The sequence below is a fragment of the Sminthopsis crassicaudata genome, chromosome 1 (assembly GCF_048593235.1).
Source record: "Sminthopsis crassicaudata isolate SCR6 chromosome 1, ASM4859323v1, whole genome shotgun sequence".
Classification (NCBI taxonomy): Eukaryota; Metazoa; Chordata; class Mammalia; order Dasyuromorphia; family Dasyuridae; genus Sminthopsis; species Sminthopsis crassicaudata.
This window is the reverse complement of record NC_133617.1, coordinates 627,387,550-627,407,496: the sequence shown is the minus strand read 5'-3', so window position 1 is coordinate 627,407,496 and position 19,947 is coordinate 627,387,550. Positions and strand designations below refer to the sequence as shown.

The 19,947-nt window shown below is 48.5% G+C and overlaps 2 protein-coding genes across 4 annotated transcripts; one reads left to right on the top strand and one right to left on the bottom strand.

The window, feature by feature from the left end:
• The first annotated feature begins 1,148 nt into the window (after positions 1-1,148).
• On the top strand, positions 1,149-15,447 carry SEZ6L2 (seizure related 6 homolog like 2). Of its 2 annotated transcripts, XM_074301198.1 has the most exons (18): positions 1,149-1,556; positions 2,864-2,995; positions 3,456-3,752; positions 3,968-4,107; positions 4,860-5,061; positions 7,686-7,871; positions 8,143-8,311; positions 8,714-8,877; positions 10,135-10,335; positions 10,783-10,921; positions 11,397-11,593; positions 11,841-12,035; positions 12,619-12,810; positions 12,958-13,149; positions 13,502-13,540; positions 13,767-13,884; positions 14,200-14,296; positions 14,659-14,788. In XM_074301198.1, the coding sequence occupies exons 1-18, from the start codon at positions 1,484-1,486 to the stop codon at positions 14,686-14,688; spliced, it is 2,763 nt and encodes a 920-aa protein (XP_074157299.1). In that variant the 5' UTR covers positions 1,149-1,483; the 3' UTR covers positions 14,689-14,788. The 2 variants fall into 2 exon arrangements, with proteins under 2 accessions (XP_074157299.1, XP_074157398.1); XM_074301297.1 differs by lacking the exon at positions 13,502-13,540 and having other exon boundaries at positions 14,659-15,447.
• A 1,156-nt stretch (positions 15,448-16,603) lies between these two features.
• Positions 16,604-19,667, bottom strand: LOC141561699 (uncharacterized). Of its 2 annotated transcripts, none has more exons than XM_074301662.1 (9): positions 19,479-19,667; positions 19,064-19,138; positions 18,822-18,966; positions 18,532-18,568; positions 17,980-18,034; positions 17,709-17,780; positions 17,492-17,626; positions 17,084-17,242; positions 16,604-16,814 (listed from the first exon to the last, which is right to left on the bottom strand). In XM_074301662.1, the coding sequence occupies exons 2-8, from the start codon at positions 19,133-19,135 to the stop codon at positions 17,084-17,086; spliced, it is 675 nt and encodes a 224-aa protein (XP_074157763.1). In that variant the 5' UTR covers positions 19,136-19,138; positions 19,479-19,667; the 3' UTR covers positions 16,604-16,814. The 2 variants fall into 2 exon arrangements, with proteins under 2 accessions (XP_074157763.1, XP_074157843.1); XM_074301742.1 differs by having other exon boundaries at positions 16,604-16,682.
• Between the last annotated feature and the right edge of the window lie 280 nt (positions 19,668-19,947).

The window sequence follows — 19,947 nt, the reverse complement described above, 5'->3', positions numbered from 1 at the left end:
CAGCTCCAGCCTACGCTTCCCGCAAGGCAGGCACGGGACGCCGGTGATTGCCTGCGAGAGGCGAAGGTGGAGGCCTCCCCAGCCAATCAGCGTGGAGAGCCGCGTTAGGAGCGGAGGGGCGGGGCTGGGGAGAGCGCTGTCCTTGGGTCGGTGGTGCTGAAAAAGGCCTGCACCCCAGAGCCCGTTAATGCCTTCGCGGGAAGAGGGCAACGAAGCAGCGGGCACAGTTCTAGAAGGGAGAGAAGGAGGGGGGCAGGAGGAGCACTGTACAAGCTTGGGACAAGGTGCACTCCGCACTGAAGCTCGTTTGAAGGATTCTGGGGAAGGGATTCCCTGAGGAAATCGAGAAGGGACAGTTCAGACGTTAGACCCCCGCCCGCTTCCTTCTCCCGTTAGAAAGCCGGTGTAGTGGCTGGGGGCAGGGAGGACCTGAGAGTAAATTCCCTCTCACCCCATGGCTGAGGAAAGGGAGGGGGTGAAATCCGGGGGCAGAGTGGGGTGTCTTGGGAAACAGGAGGAAATGCAGCTGCGTTGCGGCTTACAGATCGGTGGGACGCGATTAAAATTCCAGATGTTCATCCTGAGGGCGGGGGCACTAATCCGAGACTGGACCGAGGCCTTCCTTTCCCTCTCACCAGTGGGTTAAGGAGTGCGGATGTGGGTGGGGGACGGACATGACTCGGGGCCCGCCTTCACACAGTGTACCCTCCCTCCTCGGTCTCCCCCACATACCCACGCAGCAGGCCCCTCCCCTCGCCCGGCCCCAGGATCTGACGTGGGCTTCGACACCTTTCTCAGCTTCTCCCTCTCGCAGCCTCAGCTCTCGAGCTGCCCCCACCCCGCATCTCCCTCCCCAGGACCCTGCGACCCCCCTCCTCTTTCCCCATAGAACCCTTCCAGAACCCTTTCGATACTCCTCCCTAGCCTTCATTCTTTCCACCTCCCCCCCAAGCTACAATTGCAATCTCTGCCCTGCACCCAACCACCTGGGATCTAATCGAGGCCGAAAACAGGCGTCAGGGGCAGAGAGTGGGACCCAGGCGTCCCGACCTCTGAGAGAGCCGGCTCTGATTTAGCGCTCCCCCGCTGCGCCCCACCCCCTGCAGACGCAGCCGCGCCCCCTCCCCCCTCCCCCCCACGGGAAGAGAGAGGACAGAGGTGTCCGGGCAAGAGAGCCGACCGGGCATCCAAGGAGGAGAGAAAGCCAAGAATCTTCGGTCCCCAGTCTTTCCCCTATATTCCTCAACACACACACACCCACCTCAGCCTTTCGCCTCCTGTCGAGCCCTGGATTTTCTTCCTTAAAAGGAAGCGGTAGTAGACGGAGCAGAATAGGAAGAAGATCAAGAAGACTAGCTCCTCAGCTCCTGGGGAGGGAAGGATTAGGGGCATAGCCAAGAAGCTGAGTGAAGACGACTGGCTCTGCAGCCCCTGGGAGGGCAGGGATCGGGGTGCGAGAGGGGGATTTGGGGATCAGGGTGTCATGGGGACCCCCGGAGCTGGGCTCCTGCCCCCGCCGCTGCTGCTGTTGCTGTTCAGCTGTCCCTGGACTTGCGGTAAGAAAATATGGGCTTGCATGTAAGAGATGAAGGAGCTGTACCCCCAATGTGAAGGGGGCAGGGCGTTCAGTATATGCTGCAAAGAGAAGCCTTGGGGATGCTGCCTCCTCCTACAGCCCCCATTCTCTTCACGTCTGGCCTTCGGCTTTCTCCGAGCTGGCAGAGGAAGGGGGAGGGGCGCTGCAGTGGCGAAGGGGAGAGGGAAGGGATCTAGGGTTTTACCCCCGGCACTCAGAGTTCCCCCAAGTCCAGTCCCTGGGGCTGTTGGAGGGGAGGAAGAATCGAAGGACAAGGGGATCAGGAGGGGTTAAATCCAGAAATGGGGGAGGTAGTTCCTATGGTGCTGAAAGACAAGGATCCGAGGCAGAGAGGCAGGTGAGGGGAGGAGAGAAAGGGGGTATACTGCAGGATATATACTTAATCTTTGACATATGGCTAAAGGCAGATGGACGTCTGAGTGAGGACAGATCCACAGCAAAGCAACTGCCTACACAGACCTACACACAGGCACATGGGCATATTTGGCTTCATAGAGGCCCAGAGACCTAGAAAAAGAGTCTCAGGGAAAACCAGAAAGCAAGATGTATGCAGAGAGAGACAGGAACTCCGAGAAATACAGGAGAACCAGAAAGAGGTTATGGGTGCCAGAGATAGAGGATAGAGAGATAGACATAAAGTTGCGGGGGGGGGGGAGCACAAAACAGCAGATGGTACAGAGAGACCTGGAGGTGCTAAAAAAAAAAGGGGGGGGCAGAAACCATTAGAGAGCTATTAGGAGAGGGGGAGAGAGAGAGAGAGAGAGAGAGAGAGAGAGAGAGAGAGAGAGAGAGAGAGAGAGAGAGAGAGAGAGAACAGCAGACACTACAGAGATGATACTCAAAGATATGGGCAAAAGAGAGACAACAGCCCAGAAATACTGGCACACACCAGCACAGGCACCTGAGAGGGAACTCTGCCACTTCTGGCAGAGAGGATGGAATCAAAACCTTCGCCTACCAACCAGGAGCTGTCCATGTTTTGTCAAAAGTACACAGAAGGCCTTCATTTCCTTTTCCTGTATCTAAATGGTTGAAGAAATAGAATGGAAGGAAATGTAATTACCTGTTTCCAAGCATCTTAACCCCCTATCCCAAATTCTACTCTCTAGAGTAGAAAAGAACAGAAGTTGAGGTTATGACTTGAATAGGTAATGATTAAAGCTTGAGAAGCTTGTGGAAGCATAGGAAACGATATAGGAGAAGCACAAATATGGAAGAAAGAAGAGGTAATCAATTCTCTCAGACTCATGGGACATTTCCTTCTAGGTGTGCCCTTAATGGAGGAGGAGAGTCTGGCAGGGGAAAGCAGTGAGTCTCCCACAATTCCACCAGCTGCACTGGCTGAGCTGATACATGGAGCTCTACTAAGGAGGGGGCCAGAGATCGGGGACATCCCTGGTAAGACTCAGAAGGACCAAGGCAGTTTGAAAACATGGGAGCAAAGATAGAGACAGGAAAACAGAAAATAATCTAAAGGAAACTTGATACAAATATTTAGAAGTACATAGGATGGGAGGCTGAAGAGAATAATGTGGAAGAACACTGGGACCGTGGGATATAAGAGTTGGAAGTGTAAGCACAATCTAGGCTTTATGTCATGGTCTATTATGGGAGGAAGGGGCTAGAAATGGTTTTCTCTTGGCCATGTCCTCATCCTAATCAGCCTGAGCTTGACCTGGATCCTTCTGGGTGGATAGAGAGATTCTTTTGGGAGAATGTGTGGGAGGGCTGTAAGGATGGAGGCCCAAATCCTTTCATTTTCCAGCCCATCACCTAGAACAGTCCTTTCTGTCCCAAAGACTACTTGTCCTCAGATTCCTTACTTCAGACTTTCTTTGTCTTCACCCTGCTGTCTCAGGATCCTTTCTGGTCCCCACACTAGCTGCTGATACAGAAGACCAGACTCTTGCCCCACCCTCCCCACCTTGGGTTACAGAACCAGGAACAGGACCCCTGACAACAGCTGTGACTCCTAAGGGAGCAAGGGGGGTTGGACCTACTGCACCTGAGCTACTGACTCCGCCTCCTGGAACCACAGCACCTCCCCCCCCAGGTCCTGCCTCTCCAGGCCCACCTCTTGGGTCTGAGGGAGGAGAGGAAGAGACCACAACTACCCTCATTACCACAACCACAGTCACCACAGTGACAAGCCCAGGTAATGCACCAATGTGGAGAGGAGAAGGTTGGGTGTAAATGGATGAATAGTGATGTATATAGAGATGGGAATAAGGTTCTGAGAGAGATGAGAGTGTATTGTATTTAAGGATAGACTAGTAAGAATGATTAGGAAGTATGAATAGGGGAGAGGGGAAATGAGGACACTTGAATTGTCATGGGAAGTTCATGACCCTGTGGATTTTTTTTTTTTAGTTTTATGTAACAACAATGTCTCAGAGGGTGAAGGTTATGTAGAATCTCCAGAATTTGGGCGTTCAGCTGCACCCACTCTGGGACCTCTTGACTGCACTTACAGCATCTCTGTCTATCCTGGCTATGGCATTGAAATTCAGGTACTTAGGACTCCATTCTTATCACTAGAAATCGATTCTTCCCTTTCCCTGCAATAGTGGTAGTAGTAGGGAAGATGCTGAAAGAGCCCTGTCCTAGGAATTACACCTTGTGGAACCTCAGCGTAAACCTAAGATACTATCTACTCCAGTCTTCTCACTATTTAAAAGATCACCCTGATGCCCCAGAAGAGACACTTGCCCAGAATCATATTGTTGATAAAGGATAGAGCCCAGTTCTGATTCTCTCTGAGTTCCTTGTACTCTTATCATGCTAACTGGAGTTCTGGGACTCTTCCATTACCTACCTGTGTGACCTTGGAGAAGTCACTTGACATATCTGCCAAATGGGAAAATTGCACTAGATAATGAGATCAACTCACATGTATGTAGTACTTTATGGTTTACAAATTGTTTTTCTCAACAACCTGAAGTTGTACAACAATAAACAGAAAGGGTTAGTGACTTGCTTCCTATCATAGGATTCCCAGATGATGTTCCTTGGGCACTATTAGGTAGATGACATGGAAGCCCTTCTTACAGTAATTGATGAGCCAAGACTAAAATGTGGGTCTTCTGTTTTTTAAGTCCAGTTCTCTTTAATACTATATTCTCAAGGTTCTTCCAGTTCTGTTATATAATTTTATTAATGTTTGAAAAAGTATAGATCCATTACAGAAGGGCTAGGCAGGATCAAAGATTTCTGAGTACTCCTTATCTTCCTTCTAGCCTGGTCTGTTGCTTTAATCTTCCAGGTACAGTCTCTCAACCTGTCTCGAGAAGAGGGACTGCTCGTGTTGGCTGTGGGTGGTGCACCAGCACCAGCACCCCAGCTCCTGGCCAATGCCTCCCTACTAGGGGAGGGTCAAGTCCTTCGGAGCCCAACTAACAAGCTGCTTCTGCATTTCCGGAGTCCCCGGACCCCTCGAGGTGGTGGTTTCAGGATCCATTACCAGGGTGAGAAGAATTAAGATCCTGAAATAGGCCTGTGTTCAAGTGGACAGATGGTGTAACCATGCAGGGACCACTTGGAGTGCCTCTGGGCACATCTCCAAGATGACTGATAGTAAGAGGCAATAGGATGGAGGAACATCCATGATAGAGAGGGATGGGTGTGGTCACCCCTGCGCTGAATAGTCACTCTTCTGTGTTCCTATTTGAGGGCACTTAGCACACAATATTGGGCAGATACTCCTTACATTGGCTAGGCTCCCTGGAATCTTCCTGTGGTCTTCTACCAAAGACCAGTTGGGGCTGGATAGGTTCAAAAAGGACATTTGTGCACTTATGTGTAAATACATATGTAAACATGCTCATTATGCCTATATTTACATATACATGGATTTTAAGTATATAGTGTACACATACAAGATCCATGGATCCATGTTCATATGTTCGTGCTTATTCCATGTATATTTAAACATGCACACTTTCCCAGCACCCAATCCTGCTGCTTCTATCACGATTCTCTCCTACTATTCTCCAAGCAAGAGAATGAGATCCCTTGGGTTAATGGAGCCTCCATGATTGGTTTGACATGTTGAGATGTCCCCTAAAATGTGAATTATGTTGATTCCTTAAAAACCTCATGGATTAGGAAAGCAAAGCTTGTGCCAGGGTCATGAGTCTCTTGGTGTCCCTGCCACTGTAGGGGCATGAACTCACAGAGACATAAGAGCAAAGGTACTCACTACAGCAAGGCTGCAGGCTGCAGCCTGACTGCCAGGTTCTCTGAGGGAAGAAATATGTGGGAATGGGGCAAGCTAGATGGTGCAGTGGATACTTACTGGCTGCGTGACGCTGGGCAAATCACAACTGTTTGCCTCAGTTTCCTCTTGAGTTGGAAAAGAAAATGGCAAACCATTCCAATATCTTTGCCAAGAAAACCCCAAATGGAGTCATGGAAGAGTCAGATATAACTGAGGTGGGAACAGCCTTAGGGACATCTGATAGCTTAAAGGGACCATCCCAGACTTTGAGACTGTTGTGTAGCACTGTAGGTTGGAGTGGAACTGAAGAATGGATTTTGAGAGGATATTTTGACCAAGAGACTCAGGAAGTAGTGGTGGAGCCATCCTCTGAACTCAATCTTGTCTGATTTGAAAGTCAGTGCTCATTTTCCTGAACCATGAGGCCTTTTGGAGACATGGTCCCTGCTTCCGGAGCCTTAGAAGAGTGATGGCAGAAATAGCATGAAGCAATCAGAGAACAATACAAGACTATACATGGTCATGTGTGGGCTCCAACACTGGTGGGGGAGCTCGGGGCTCAATTTAACCCAACAGACATTTGTTAAACACCTGATATATACAGGGAACCTGTGTTGGACATCAAATCACATAGAGGTTAACTAGTACCTCCTTGCTTTATATATGTCATTTGCTCTTCTGTGAGGTATTACAGAAGAGAAAATAAGACAGAGAGATTAAATGCCTTGCAAATGATCACTCAGGGGTCAGACTTGACTGTGGACTCCTTTGTGAATGTCTTATTTATTATAGTTCCAATTTGTGTCAAGAAATTCGCCTTCTTCACCTAATTGTCATCACCATAGGTTATATTTATATAGTACTTTAAAGTTTGCAATGCCCTTTACAGATATTTGATCAGGTGAATTAGATTCTAATTATAATTGGGGAAACTGAGGCACAGAAGAGGAAATTAGGCAGAGGTGTTAAATGCTTTGCAAATGATCACTCAGAGGTCAGACTTGACTGTGGACTCTTGTGAATCAATGTCTTATTTATTGTAATTCAATTTGTCTCAAAAAATTTGTCTTCACTCAATCACCATGAGTTGTACTTATATAGCACTTTAAAGTTTGTAATGCCCTTTACAAATATTTTATTTGATCCTCACAACAATACTGTGAATTAGGTCCCCAATTATAGATGGGGAAACTGAGGCAGAGAGATGAAATGATTTGTTCAGAGCCACACAGTGTCTTAAATAGTATTAGAACTCTGGGGCAGGTAGGTAGTGCAGTGGATAGAGCATCAGCCCTGAAATCAGGAGGATCTGAGTTCAAATCTGACCTCAGACACTTAACACTTAACTGTGTGATCCTGGGCAAGTCACTTAACCTCAATTGCTTCAGCAAAAAAAAAATCTGACTCAAGACCTGGTGTTCTCTCCATTGTGCCACCTAGTTGCCTATGGACTTAGAATGTTAAAAATGGGAAGGATCATCAGAGATGAATAGATCTAACCCCTCCTTTTACTGAGCAGAAGTCTGAGGCTGGGGAAAATAACTTACCCAGGATGGTTAAGGCCCTCCAGAGTTTGAACTCAGGTCTCTTGCTTAAGTATTCACTCATTCCAGTAATCTTTCCATGCTGCCTTTTATTCACTTTATTCAGTTGATGTTATGCTACTCTGTATTTGATTTGATAATTTTTTAGGATTGTCCCTAGGAAATTTGCTGGGTTGACTGGTGCTCAGGTACCCCCAAGGTGAGACTGTAATGGTTGGGCAGGAGGAAGTGAAGTGAAGCCAGAGGTTTAAGAGAAGAGCCAAGAGTGTTTAGCATGAGACGAAAAGGAACAGCCAGTCCTAGTTTCTTTCTCCTTGTCTTCTCTTAGCCTACCTCCTGAGCTGCGGCTTTCCTCCCCGGCCACCTCATGGAGATGTGAGCGTTACGGACCTGCACCCTGGAGGGACTGCCACCTTTCACTGTGACTCAGGCTACCAGTTGCAAGGGGAAGACACCCTCGTTTGTCTGAATGCTACCCGACCAGCCTGGAGTGGGGAACCTCCGGCCTGCCTTGGTGAGCAGCAGGAGAGCAGGCATTCCTGGTTTAGGCGGAAGGGGAGATGTTTGGGAGAATATTCTTATGCCTCAGAGTATTGCTGTCTTGGAAAAAAGCATGCAAATCCCTGTGAGACTGGATGAGAAGCCCAGAGAGACAGGGCTTTGGGGAATGTGATGAGTGCGGGGCCTCAAAGAACAGAAGCCACCTTGCAGGTTTGGGCAAGAACAAAAGTTAAACGGATTTCTTGCCTGCGCAATAAACTACTTTGATTCCTCTTTCCCTTCAGCTGCCTGTGGAGGCTCCATCCACAATGCTACTCTTGGCCGGATTGTCTCCCCTGAACCTGGAGGGGCTGTAGGGCCCAACCTTACCTGTCGATGGGTCATCGAGGCAGCTGAAGGACGGAGATTACACCTGCACTTTGAAAGGGTCTCACTGGATGAGGACAATGATAGGTGAGGGGATTGTGGAAGAGCAAGTTCATGCCTCACAGTGGGCAAGTTCTCACCTGAAGGTGGAGAGACTATAGTCTCTCACTCTCTATGGGGAAAGGGAGGTTCTTGAGAAGGTTCTCACTGAAAAGGGGGCTCCAGGGAAGAAAGTTCGTATCCTACGGGGGAAGGAGACACCTGGGTGAGAAAGCTCTCAAAGACATGGGGAGGGATGTGGGGGAGAAGGCTATGGTCCTATGGAGGGAAAGTAGTGGGGGAAGGAGGGATATAGAGATAGAGGGGAAGAGATTCTCATCCTCAGTGAGGGAATGATAAGGGAGAAAACTTAAGTGACCTACAGGGATGAGGCTCTGGAGATGAATCTTCTTATGCCTGGTGGCCCTGATCACCTCCTCCCATCCCCAGACTGGTGGTCCGATCTGGGGGTGGTCCCCTCTCCCCACTGATCTACGACTCAGACATGGATGATGTCCCAGAGAGAGGACTGATCAGCGATGCCCAATCCCTCTATGTGGAACTGCTTTCTGAGACACCAGCCAACCCCTTGCTACTAAGCCTCCGATATGAGGGTAACAAGCCCCCCAAGGGGGACCCCAAAACTGGGGCCAGTATCCTTCAAAAGATAGCTCATCCTTTTTAGATTCAAACTCCATTTGTTTTGTCATTCATTGCATGATTAGGGATTAAGAACTGGAAACCCTAAAAGCTCCCAAAATTCAACCCTACACATCTAGAGAAGTCTTTCAATTCTACCCTCCCTGAACTTCCCACACCCCCATAGAATTTCTCAACACTTTCATATCCCAAACCTTATAGACCCTGAACATCTTAAACCCAAGACTCAGAAGGCTCTCTTTAAATCTAGCGAGCACCCAAGCAATAGCTCCCCAAACTTCATAAATCCATTTTCCCTTTCTTATGTGTGCACTCTCTCCATATCAACTCCTGTTCTCTTTCCTCAGCCTGGACTAGTCAGGCATTTGTGATGGAAGGGATAAAGGGGTCTTGCCGCTGGAAACTAAAGAGGGCATTATGGGAATCTGCCTAATCTGAACTTTTCTGCAGTCCCTAAATGCCACAGACCCACCCCAGCCTAAGGCCTAGTCTTACAAATATGTTTTGCCTTTTCTCCCCTTATTGCCCACAGTAAAATTGGTTTGAAAATGGGTGGCAAGTGTGCAAAAGAGAAAGCAGTGGTCATATCTCCTCTCAGGAGATATAGGGTTAGGGAAGGCAGACTGAGTTCTTAAATCAAGAGAATATAAAGCTGTTAGAATGATGAAGCCATCGCTAATTAGCTGGTTTATCTCATCTCTAAGCATCATTTCCTCATCTGTAAAGTGAAGGATTGATAGATGTCATCTGAAAACCTTAGTGTCCTCCCATGCTAAGAGTAACTAGGGAGAGGGGATGGGAAGGAATCATTCACTGTCTTTCAAATATGACTATGAATAACTTTTGGATTATTTGTTTTAGATTATCGATAATATGAACTTCCATCAGCAGGATTAATCAAGAGGTTATTGTTGGGTTTTGTTTTGGTCCAGACCAATGATTTCACTGGCATAGGGAATTTTCATCATGGAAACTCCTTGTAATAATGGACTATAGTCTTAAGTTTGGGGACACAAAGATTAAATAACTTGTTTTCAGTCAAACCATCAATATGTCAAAGACTCCCTACCAATTTTGCAGTCTCCCAGGATGAAGCTTCTGTTAGGAAGAGATGAAGATGGGGTGAAGAAGTTGCAGAAGGGTGGGGAATGGGAAGGATAAAGGAGTACGAGGGGCTTTGCTGAGTCCCTTGACTGCTGTTTATTCTACAGCCTTCGAGGAAGATCGCTGCTTTGCTCCATTCCTGGCTCATGGAAACGTCACTTCCACGGATCCCCAGTTCCGTCCTGGAGCACTGGCTACATTCTCCTGCCTCCCAGGATATGCCCTGGAACCCCCTGGTCCTCCAAGTGCCATTGAGTGTATCGACCCCTCTGATCCCCATTGGAACGACACAGAGCCAGCCTGCAAAGGTGAGTCCCCTTCACAGAGGACGACAACATGTGCCTGGATTCTGTGTTCTTGACCCTCTCTCATATGTTATTAAATGCTAAGATCAGAAACAACCCCCCTTACAAATGGAGATCCCTTGTCCCCAACTCAGCATTATGTCCCCATAAAGGCCAATGTGGAATTCTTAATCATTTTGGAGTTATAAGATAGTGACTTTTCTCCCAATCCTGGAACCAAGCCCTAACCCAGTCCCTGCAAGGGACTGAGGACCGAGCCTGGTTCAGCCTGCCAGGACTTGGACCCCTTGAAGCCTAATTCTAATACCTCTGTGATCTTGGACAAGCTAATTTCTATTCTGAGTGTTTTCTCTGACTTGGACTAGATAATATCTAAGGTATTTCAGGCTCTAAATGTGATCTTCCTACTTACTATCCTTTCTTCTGCCTCACCCCCTCCCCTTGCACCAGCTATGTGTGGGGGGGAGCTGTCTGAGTCTGCTGGTGTGGTCCTCTCTCCCGACTGGCCCCAGAGCTACAGCCCTGGGCAGGACTGTGTGTGGGGCCTTCATGTCCAGGAGGAAAAACGGATCTTGCTCCAAGTTGAAATGTACGCACTGGCGGTGGGAGAGGGAGGGTGGGCTGTATTTGGGGGCAGAGATGAGGGGATGTGGTCTGGGGCCAAAGGATTCTGCTGGGGATGTACATCCCTTGGAGGGGAGTGGATTATTACTGGCTTCAAGGAATGCTAAGGGGTGGAGGTCATTTCCTAAACTACGCCTGTGACATGGCTGGAGCTAGGGCAGCCTTGTCTTGCTTTGGACTCCCCAAGACCATCCTTGTAGGACAAGATAGGGAATCCACACTCGCCAGCTTGACAGATTCCCATGTCATCTAGGGGGCATTTTCTAGGGGGCGGTTTCTTCCATGCCAAATGCCTGAACTCGGCAGAGGAAGGAGGCAGAAGTGAGGCGGGGGAGCGGGAGGGCGGCAGGGGGACTGTGTGAAGGCCAGTGCTGCAGGCAGTGAGGGACCTGGGGCATGTATTGGAACCATAATTTAGCAGCCTGTTTCCATCCCTACAGCCTGAATGTTAGGGGAGGGGATATGTTGACCCTGTTTGATGGAGATAGCCCCAGTGCCCGGGTATTAGCCCAGCTTCGAGGGCCCCAGCCTCGTCGCCGCCTTCTCTCCTCTGGCCCGGACCTCACCTTGCAGTTCCAGGCACCAGCTGGGCCCCCTAACCCTGGCTTGGGTCAGGGTTTCGTGTTGCATTTCAAAGGTAACTGGGCACAGAGATCAGGAGGGGGCCACTCAAGACCCCATTTGGAAATATACTGGGGAGGAACCTAATCCTCAGCATAGGGATCCTTAAGGCTCATCTAGAAGCAGCTGGACACTTCACAGCCCCAAGAAAAGCCACCCAAGTCTAAGACTGCCTGTCCCAGACAGAGATTCTCCTCTATCCTAGATTCTCAAAGCCAGAGCCTCCCACTGGCCCCTCAAAGCCTGCCTCTCTCCCTCTCTAGAAGTGCCTCGGAATGACACATGCCCCGAACTGCCCCCTCCAGAGTGGGGCTGGAGGACAGCATCCCATGGAGACTTGATCCGGGGAACCGTTCTCACTTATCAATGTGAGCCTGGCTATGAGCTGCTCGGCTCAGACATCCTCACCTGTCAGTGGGACCTGTCCTGGAGTGCTGCACCCCCGGCCTGCCAGAAGAGTGAGCCCCAATCCTGCCCCTCCCCTAGGCGCTGCTCTTCTACCCTTTCTGGGCTCAACGTTCCACCCCCTCGAGCCTTTCTCTAGCTCATCCAGTCTTTGGCAGGGGAGAGGGAAGAGGAGGGGAGAGTGCAAGTTGCCCCCTGCCCCCAACTCCCCTCTAGCCTATTTGGAATAGATTTGTCAGAATTAGAAGTATCATCCGGCCTAACTTCATTTGCCAAGAGAGCATGGTAACGTTGAGCAAGTCCGCTCACTCTGTGGCTTCCCTTATTCCCATGTCTAGGGCAGGGACCTGAGCCAAGGGATTCTTAACGCCTTTGACCTCCAGGACTGATTAGAATCAGACACCAGGACTCCCATTCTAGGTTGATAGTTTTGTTCCACTTAACCTCTTCACATGTTTGAACAAGCATTTTGCAATCTGTAACATGCTACACTAATGCTATACTATGGAAACTGATTTCTGAAGCTGATCAGAATAGGCTCTTGACACTTTCCTTGACCCACTTAACGCTGGTGCTGGATGCCAGTTAATGGAAGAATACCCCCCAAGCCCCTTAACATGCATTCTCTCCTCCTAGTCATGACCTGTGCAGACCCTGGAGAGATTAGCAATGGGCACAGGACAGCTTCCGATGCGGGCTTCCCCATTGGCTCCCACATTCAGTATCGATGTCTACCTGGCTACAGTCTAGAGGGGGCAGCAGTCCTCACCTGCTACAACCGGGACACAGGCACCCCCAAGTGGAGCGACCGTGTCCCCAAGTGTGTCCGTGAGTCCCCGGTCCTGGTTGGGGGTAGAGGGACCTGACAGGGTGGGAGGGAGAAGGGAATGACATCCCAAAAGTTGTGTTGAAAAGCAAATTGTGAGAAGTGATGGGAAAAGGCAGTGACTAGGCCCTGGCTTCTGCATCCTCCAGTGAAGTACGAGCCATGCCTGAACCCTGGTGTCCCAGAGAATGGCTACCAGACTCTCTACAAGCATCACTACCAGGCTGGGGAGTCTCTCCGGTTCTTCTGCTATGAGGGCTTTGAACTTATTGGGGAGGTCACCATCACCTGCCTCCCGGGACACCCCTCTCAATGGACCAGCCAGCCCCCACTATGCAAAGGTACTTGGGAGAGAAAAGGGAAGGGCTTTATAGGGCTTGCAAGGGCCAGGAGGGGGGCTCGACTTGGATCAGCTCCTAGCTTCTGCAAAGTAGGAACAAGGACCTGGAGGTCAGGGGCCCTCGGTGGAGATGGGGCTTGGGGAGGTAGGGTCACTGATCTTTAGGAACGAAAAGGAAACAGGATAAAGTTCACTTCAGGAGTTAAAAAAAAAAATGCTTTGGGGAAGAGAACAAAGGAAATACAGATTTAAGATTTGGGTAAATTGGACCAGAGAGGAGGTTCTCCTGCCTGGCCTGGCCTCCTGCCCTCCCCCCTCACTGGCTCAGACCCCACTCCCTCCTCTCCCTGCAGTGGCCTATGAGGAGCTACTGGACGACCGAAAACTGGAAGGTCAGTGAGGGATGACGGGGAGAGCCAGGGCCTGGTTGGGGCAGGATGCCTGGGTTTGGGGAGGGGAACAGCCTCTCTGAGGGAAGAATCAGGGGCTGGGGTTACAGGCCAATTGGGTTCCTTGAGGGAACTGAAGGCTAAAGGGAAAAGCCCTTGTTCCCTTGAAAGACAGAGCCCAAGGCTAAGCAGCAGGATACCCGAGTTCACTGTCTTCTCCTCCCTGCAGTGACACAGACCACAGATCCTTCTCGGCAGATGGAAGGTGGAAATCTAGCTTTGGCCATCCTGCTGCCCCTGGGCCTTGTCATCTTACTCATTGGGGGTGTTTATCTCTACTACACCAAGTGAGCACTTTTGAGTTTTGGAGTAGTGTGGGTGGGCCTGGGCTGTTCACAAGATGGATGCCAATGGAGGTCAGGCCCAGGGTTCCAAGTTCTGACTGGGTCACCCTCAATCTGTCCTGAAGAAATTAGCTCTCTGGTTGGTTCTGGGCTCTATCTAGGTTCCATCTAGGCTGTGCAGATTATAGCCTTGGGAAACCTTGGAGGTACGTAGTGGGTGTTTGGTGTTTTGAGACATGGGGGGAGGGAGGGATTAATTATGATAAAGATGGCAGATAAAGGCACCTGGCCCACGTTTTCTTGCCTCCCCTCTTCCAGGCTACAAGGAAAATCTCTATTTGGCTTTTCTGGATCTCACTCCTACAGCCCTATCACTGTGGAGTCGGATTTTAGCAACCCACTCTATGAAGCTGGGGTGAGTAAAAACCTTCATCCAGTCCTGCTGCTTGGGGTTTATAATCTCGAGTTCTGCCCTTGTGGCCCCATAAATCCCAGTCTTAATCCTACTACAGAGCCTGTTTGAAATATTCCCCATAAGTCTTCCTGCTTATCCCTCCCCCATCTCTCATTTCCCCTCTCAGAGACTCCCAACTCCATTAACCCAGTGGCTCAGCAGCCAACAAAATCCTTGACCCTCTGTCCTGACTCCCTTCAGAGCAGCTGTACCATACCCAAGTCCCTACCTCAAGAATCTCCTGGGGCCACCAGATGGTGAATAGCATCCCTCTTGCCCTGCCTCCCACCCCTGACAGATGACACTGTTATCTCTGTCCCCAGGATACAAGAGAATATGAAGTCTCCATCTAAGCACCAATGGAAGGAGAAGAACTTTTAGATGTCCCTTCCTGACCTCTCCCCCCAGACCAACCTGGGAAGGGGGAGGAAGTAAAATGAACTGGATCCTCCACTCCCAGCTCTCGACATTTCATGCTTCTCCCTTCTCCTTGTAAATACCCTAAGACCCCATTAAGGACAATAAATACCCTGAAGATCCTCTGGTAAAAATAAGCCAGCATCCTGCCTCCCAAGTCATCCTTTTTCTCTGTTGCCAAATGTAGGGGGTCCTTCTGCCTCCTATATCCATAATCTGGCTCCCCAGCCCTAAAATACAGGGTTGTCCCTTGGTTACTTAGCATTGGGGCCAATCATAAGGGGAGAGGGATAATATATCTTACTTAGTCCAGGTCCTAACCTACTTGTCCCTGTGACTACCACAGGGATCAATCTCAGAGGGCTCGACAACTTTTTCCTTGTTCTCTGGTGGCTCTCATTGCTTTCCAGTTTCCTGGCCACACAAGCTCCTGTCCTACCAGCACTATCCATTCTTGGATTTTCTTTTTGCTCTTCCCTACCCACTGCTCCTTCAGGCCAAGAGCTCCAGGCAGCCCCTTTTTGCCCAATAGCCCCAGTCTTTTGGCTAAGCAGAGTAAGAGTAGGGAGGGCTAGGGAAATGACCCCTAACCCCTGCAATCCCTCCCTCCCTTCAGGTTCCCCCCAATTCTACCCTTTACTACTCCTGGCTTCTGGATTTTTGTTTTCAAGCAATAAACAGAGAATCACCATTTGTAACTGGGCCCAGTATTATGGTGGGGGCAGCTTATAAGTGGGAAGAGGGAGCAGAAGAGTTTGTTGGGGGAATGGCAAAACAAGACCATACTTCCTACTATTATGGAAGCCGAGTAGGTTCAACTGAGGCTTGGAGCAAGTACTCTCTGAATGCTTAACTGAAGATCTAATGGCAACAGCCCTTCAGAGAGAAATTAAGAGCTTTGAGAATGAAAGGGAATTTCCAGATCATCCAATCTCACCACATATTGTACAGCTGAAGGAAGAAAAAGAGGCCTAGAAAAGTAAAAGTGATTTCTACAAGTCCACTAACTTAAGAGCAGAGAAACAAGGTCCCCTGATTCCTCCTGTGTTTGATATCTTTCCATTCCACCATAGTAACTTTTGAGGAGAGCTGGGAACTCCTCTTATCCTCAGAGCTCAGTGCTCTATAACCAACCCTCAGCTGACTATGTTAGTTAATGAGGGAGATTCTGGGAGAGAATACAAAGTAATAGGTACTTCAAAATAGTCAATTATCAATGATATTAGATTAGAAACCCCTAGCAAATCTACCTCTTAGATGGGTATTGTGAGCTCAGTCCAGATTTCTCCTCTTTCAGAGAGATGATGTTCTTTCTGGTTCAAGGCTAATGTGACAATGGATAGATGATTTGCATAAACTACTTTGAGCTCTTGGGAAAGGGGGAAAAAGCACTATGTAAAAACATACCTATTATTGATAAAATAAAAATAGCAATGCAAGCTTCAAAACAAACAAACAAACAAAAAAACCCTAGCAGATAATCTGCAATATTGGATAGTCCAAAAGCACTTTACATGCTGGTGATGTTGAGCTTTAGTGAATGCTACTATAAAAATAGAATTTGCTTTTTTTTCATCAAGTTTTGGGTTTGGGGTTTTTGGGTGTTTTTTTTTTTTTAATGGTGATGCTGAGCTTTAGTGAATGCTACTATAAAAATAGAATGCCTTTTTTTTTTCCAGCAAGGTGGTAGTGGAAGTTCATAAAGTCATGTCCTAGACAACCTACCTTATAGATCACATATACCTGAAGAACTCCTTAAAGATGAGCTAATCCACTGTTCCCCGCTCTCCCTTATACCAGTGATAGTATATCCCACTCATTACCCTCCTCAGATAAGGTCAGACCACAGCATTGCCTGAATTGGGGGAGGGGAAGGCGGGGGTCCCCGTCTCTTTATTAGTCTTTGGCTCCTGATGGTGTCATGGCCGGGCTGTAGGGAGTGAAGAAGAATGTCTTTGTTTGGGAGAGTCTTTGGGTCTTGGGGATGATGACACTCATAGCCAGGAGTCCACCCTAGGATTTTTTCAGGTGAATTGTGAAGAAAGGGACTTCAGGCCACATTCTGAGGGAAGAAAGGGAGGAGAGGAGAGATGTGAACTCCTTCTCCCTTTCCTAAATGGTCCTTTCTTGGGTCAGGAGTCGAAGAAGGTCTGCTTCTAAAGCCTCCGAGGGAAGTATTCTGTCCCTCCTAATATTTTTGTGACCTGCTGTCCCTTGGTCACCACAAACCTAGATCCTGCCCCAACCCCTAAAGCACCCCTACAGAATCTTAGTAGTAGAGGGTCTTACACAAGTCATCTGAGTTAACATCCAACCACGGAGAAATCTCACCTACAACCTCTTTGAGAGATGGTCATCCAGTCTTTGCTTCAACACTTCTAGTAACCCAGAGCTTTTTGAGGCAGCTGGTGAGCAGTTCTGATGGAATATCTTTCCTAAATGGAAATCTCCTTCCCTGTCACTTCCTTCCATTGAGTCTAGTTCTTCTCTCTGGAGTAAATACAGATTACAGCTATTGCCTCTTCCATACGATAACACTTCAAATCTATGAAGTCAGGTTTCACATCTGTCCCAAAGTCTTCTCTCTTCCAAGCTAGGCAGACTTAGTTCCTTCAAAAGCTACATATAAAAATGATCTCCAGGCTCCTCCTCATGCTAATTACCTTTCTTTGGGTGAATTCCATCTTGTTAATGTACCTTTGACTCTACCTTAAAATGTTGCAGCCACGATCAAAATACCTTGATACTTCCTTGCTCTTTCCTCAAAGGATAGGAAGAGAGGCCTTCTGGGATTGTAGTCGACCTCCGAGCATTCCGTCGGGGAGTCAAATACATGGTTCCACCCAGAGTGTCCTCTTGTCGTACAGTCTCTACCTAGGAAGGGATAGAGATTAATGCAAAACTCCATTCCCAGGTGCTAGTCAGGAATAGAGTTAGGGAACTGGTTCTTTCTCACCTGCTTACGTTGGGATAGGTCTTTCTCTTTCGACTTCAGCAATTTTACTTTCTCATCTTTAAAATCTTCAACCTGGAGCATTACAAGCAAGAAGAAGGGCTTGGTTTGTTTCTGGGATTTGGAGTATAATTTTTCTTATTCTGTGGTAGGGGAATTCCTGTAGTTTCCTCCCTCAAGTGAGAAAGCATAAGAATCTCTCTTTCACATCCCTTTCTACAATCCCTAGCTCTCAATAGGACCCATCGGGTTGGAAGAGAATCTTATCACATACCATCTCTCTGGATGGCAGGAGATGAGTCTTGTTTCTGGTCCTGTTTCTGTCAGAACTACAAAGAAGAAGAAAGGATGGGGATAGGAAGAAAATGAATTCCATAGTAAAAATGCATTCCATGGTGGAGTGCAGCCCAGCTACTCCCTCTTCAAAGTTCCTTCCCACCTAAAGTGCTCCATAATATTTCCTCCCAAAAGTGGATTCTCATTTCCTACTTCCCTTTCACCCCTGTAAAATATAGACTGCTATTGGATTTGAACATGAAGAATTGGGTTCGAGACCTGGTTCTGATACTTTCTAAACCTGTGAGCAAGTTACTTAGCATTTTTGTTTTATTATTTGTAAGTGGGGAAGATAACACTTGTACTCACAAGTTACTTAGCTTTTTTGTTTTATTATCTGTAAAATGGGAAAAATTATATTTGCACTCCACAACCCTACAAAGTTGTAATGAATAAAACAATTTGTAAAAGCCCCATATAACACTATTGTTTCTCTTTCTTCAATTCCCCAGTGCCCTAAGGTGTGACCTTTCCCCTCAGGGATTCTCACCGAGTATCTGTGCCCTTGGTCCGAGTGGTTGGCGGCACTGAAAACATAGGCCCTAGTTAGAAAGAGTGCCTGTCTCTGTGACCAAAAAGGGAAAAAGGGATTGGAATGACTAGTCACAGGGAGTGGGTAGTAAGATCAAGAATACGGAAATGAAACACAGATGCTTGTAAGGTTGTATGATGTTAGGTGGGAATGGCACCTAAAGGGGGGCCTGCCAGGGTTCAAAACGGGTTCCTAGGGAGTAGACTTTGGGGCTGGAGTTCAGGGCACTGTATTAGAGCAGGGATCACCGTGTCGGGACATCTGAGTCCCCTGGTCCAGTTTTTTCAATTCCTTGGGCAGGTCAGGACCTATTGGATATTGGGCTCCCATCAGGGCCTCGTTGGTAAGTTCTGTGCTGATACGGACCAAATACTCCTCAGATCTGGTTAACACCTTGCAGGAAGGATGAGAGTTGAGGGGACCAGGGTCAGATGGTTGATTTTGGGGGAGAAAACTGCCCCTTTCCCTGCAATCCTCCCACTGCACTCACCGCTGGTGTAGGGGGATTATGTGAATTTAGAGTGCCCTTTTTCTCCTGAGGCCCTGAAGGACTGGACGCCATCCCCTGGGAACAGGTAGAGAGAGGTGGGCTATTAAGTTGGAAAGTTGCCCCACTTTTTTTTTTCCTTTGGAGGGTGTGGGCCAGGCATGGCCTGGAACTATCCCAAGATGTTATTTTCAGTTGTACGGATAAACCACCTTCTGGTTTCCTTTTTCCAACAGATAAACACACAAACCTTAGGGCATCCAGCCCATCATTGGTCATTTCTCCACTTTCCCCTCACACCAGTCTGTCCCCCTCCCTTTCCTCAATTTGGTCCCTTAAGTTGATTCCCTCCTCCTCCACCCCCTAGTCCTCAGGGTCCTTTCCCAAACCCAAGGGTTCAATTTCCCATTTTCCGGACCTGATGTTGGATAGAAATTGCCTATAGCCCGGGAGGGGAGAGACGGGGAGGTCTTTCTAGTAGTCCCGCCGTTGCTGTTGCTATGGTTACCGGTCGCAGAGGGCAGGGAGGATGGAAGGGGGAGGGGAAGAGTGGCACGGGGAGGTTGCCCCGGGAACCACGCAGGCGGAGGGAGCTCCGCGGCGCGTTGCTAGGAGACAGCCCCTTTGAATTCTAGAAGTCAAATCCGAAGTCATCTTTTTTTTTTTTTTTTCTTTTCCTTTTTTCCCGGCATCCCTTTCTTCTCCGCTCAAGCATTATCTGCAGTAGAACTACTCAGCTTGCTGGGCGGGGAGAATTATTTATCCTACAAATAAGCTTTAATATTGAAAGAGTAATATCCTCCCAGGGCCAGGGGGCGATCTCTAGTCATCTCCTTCTAGCTTCTTCCTGACCCTCTAGCCGCCACCTTGACGTCCTAAAGTAATTG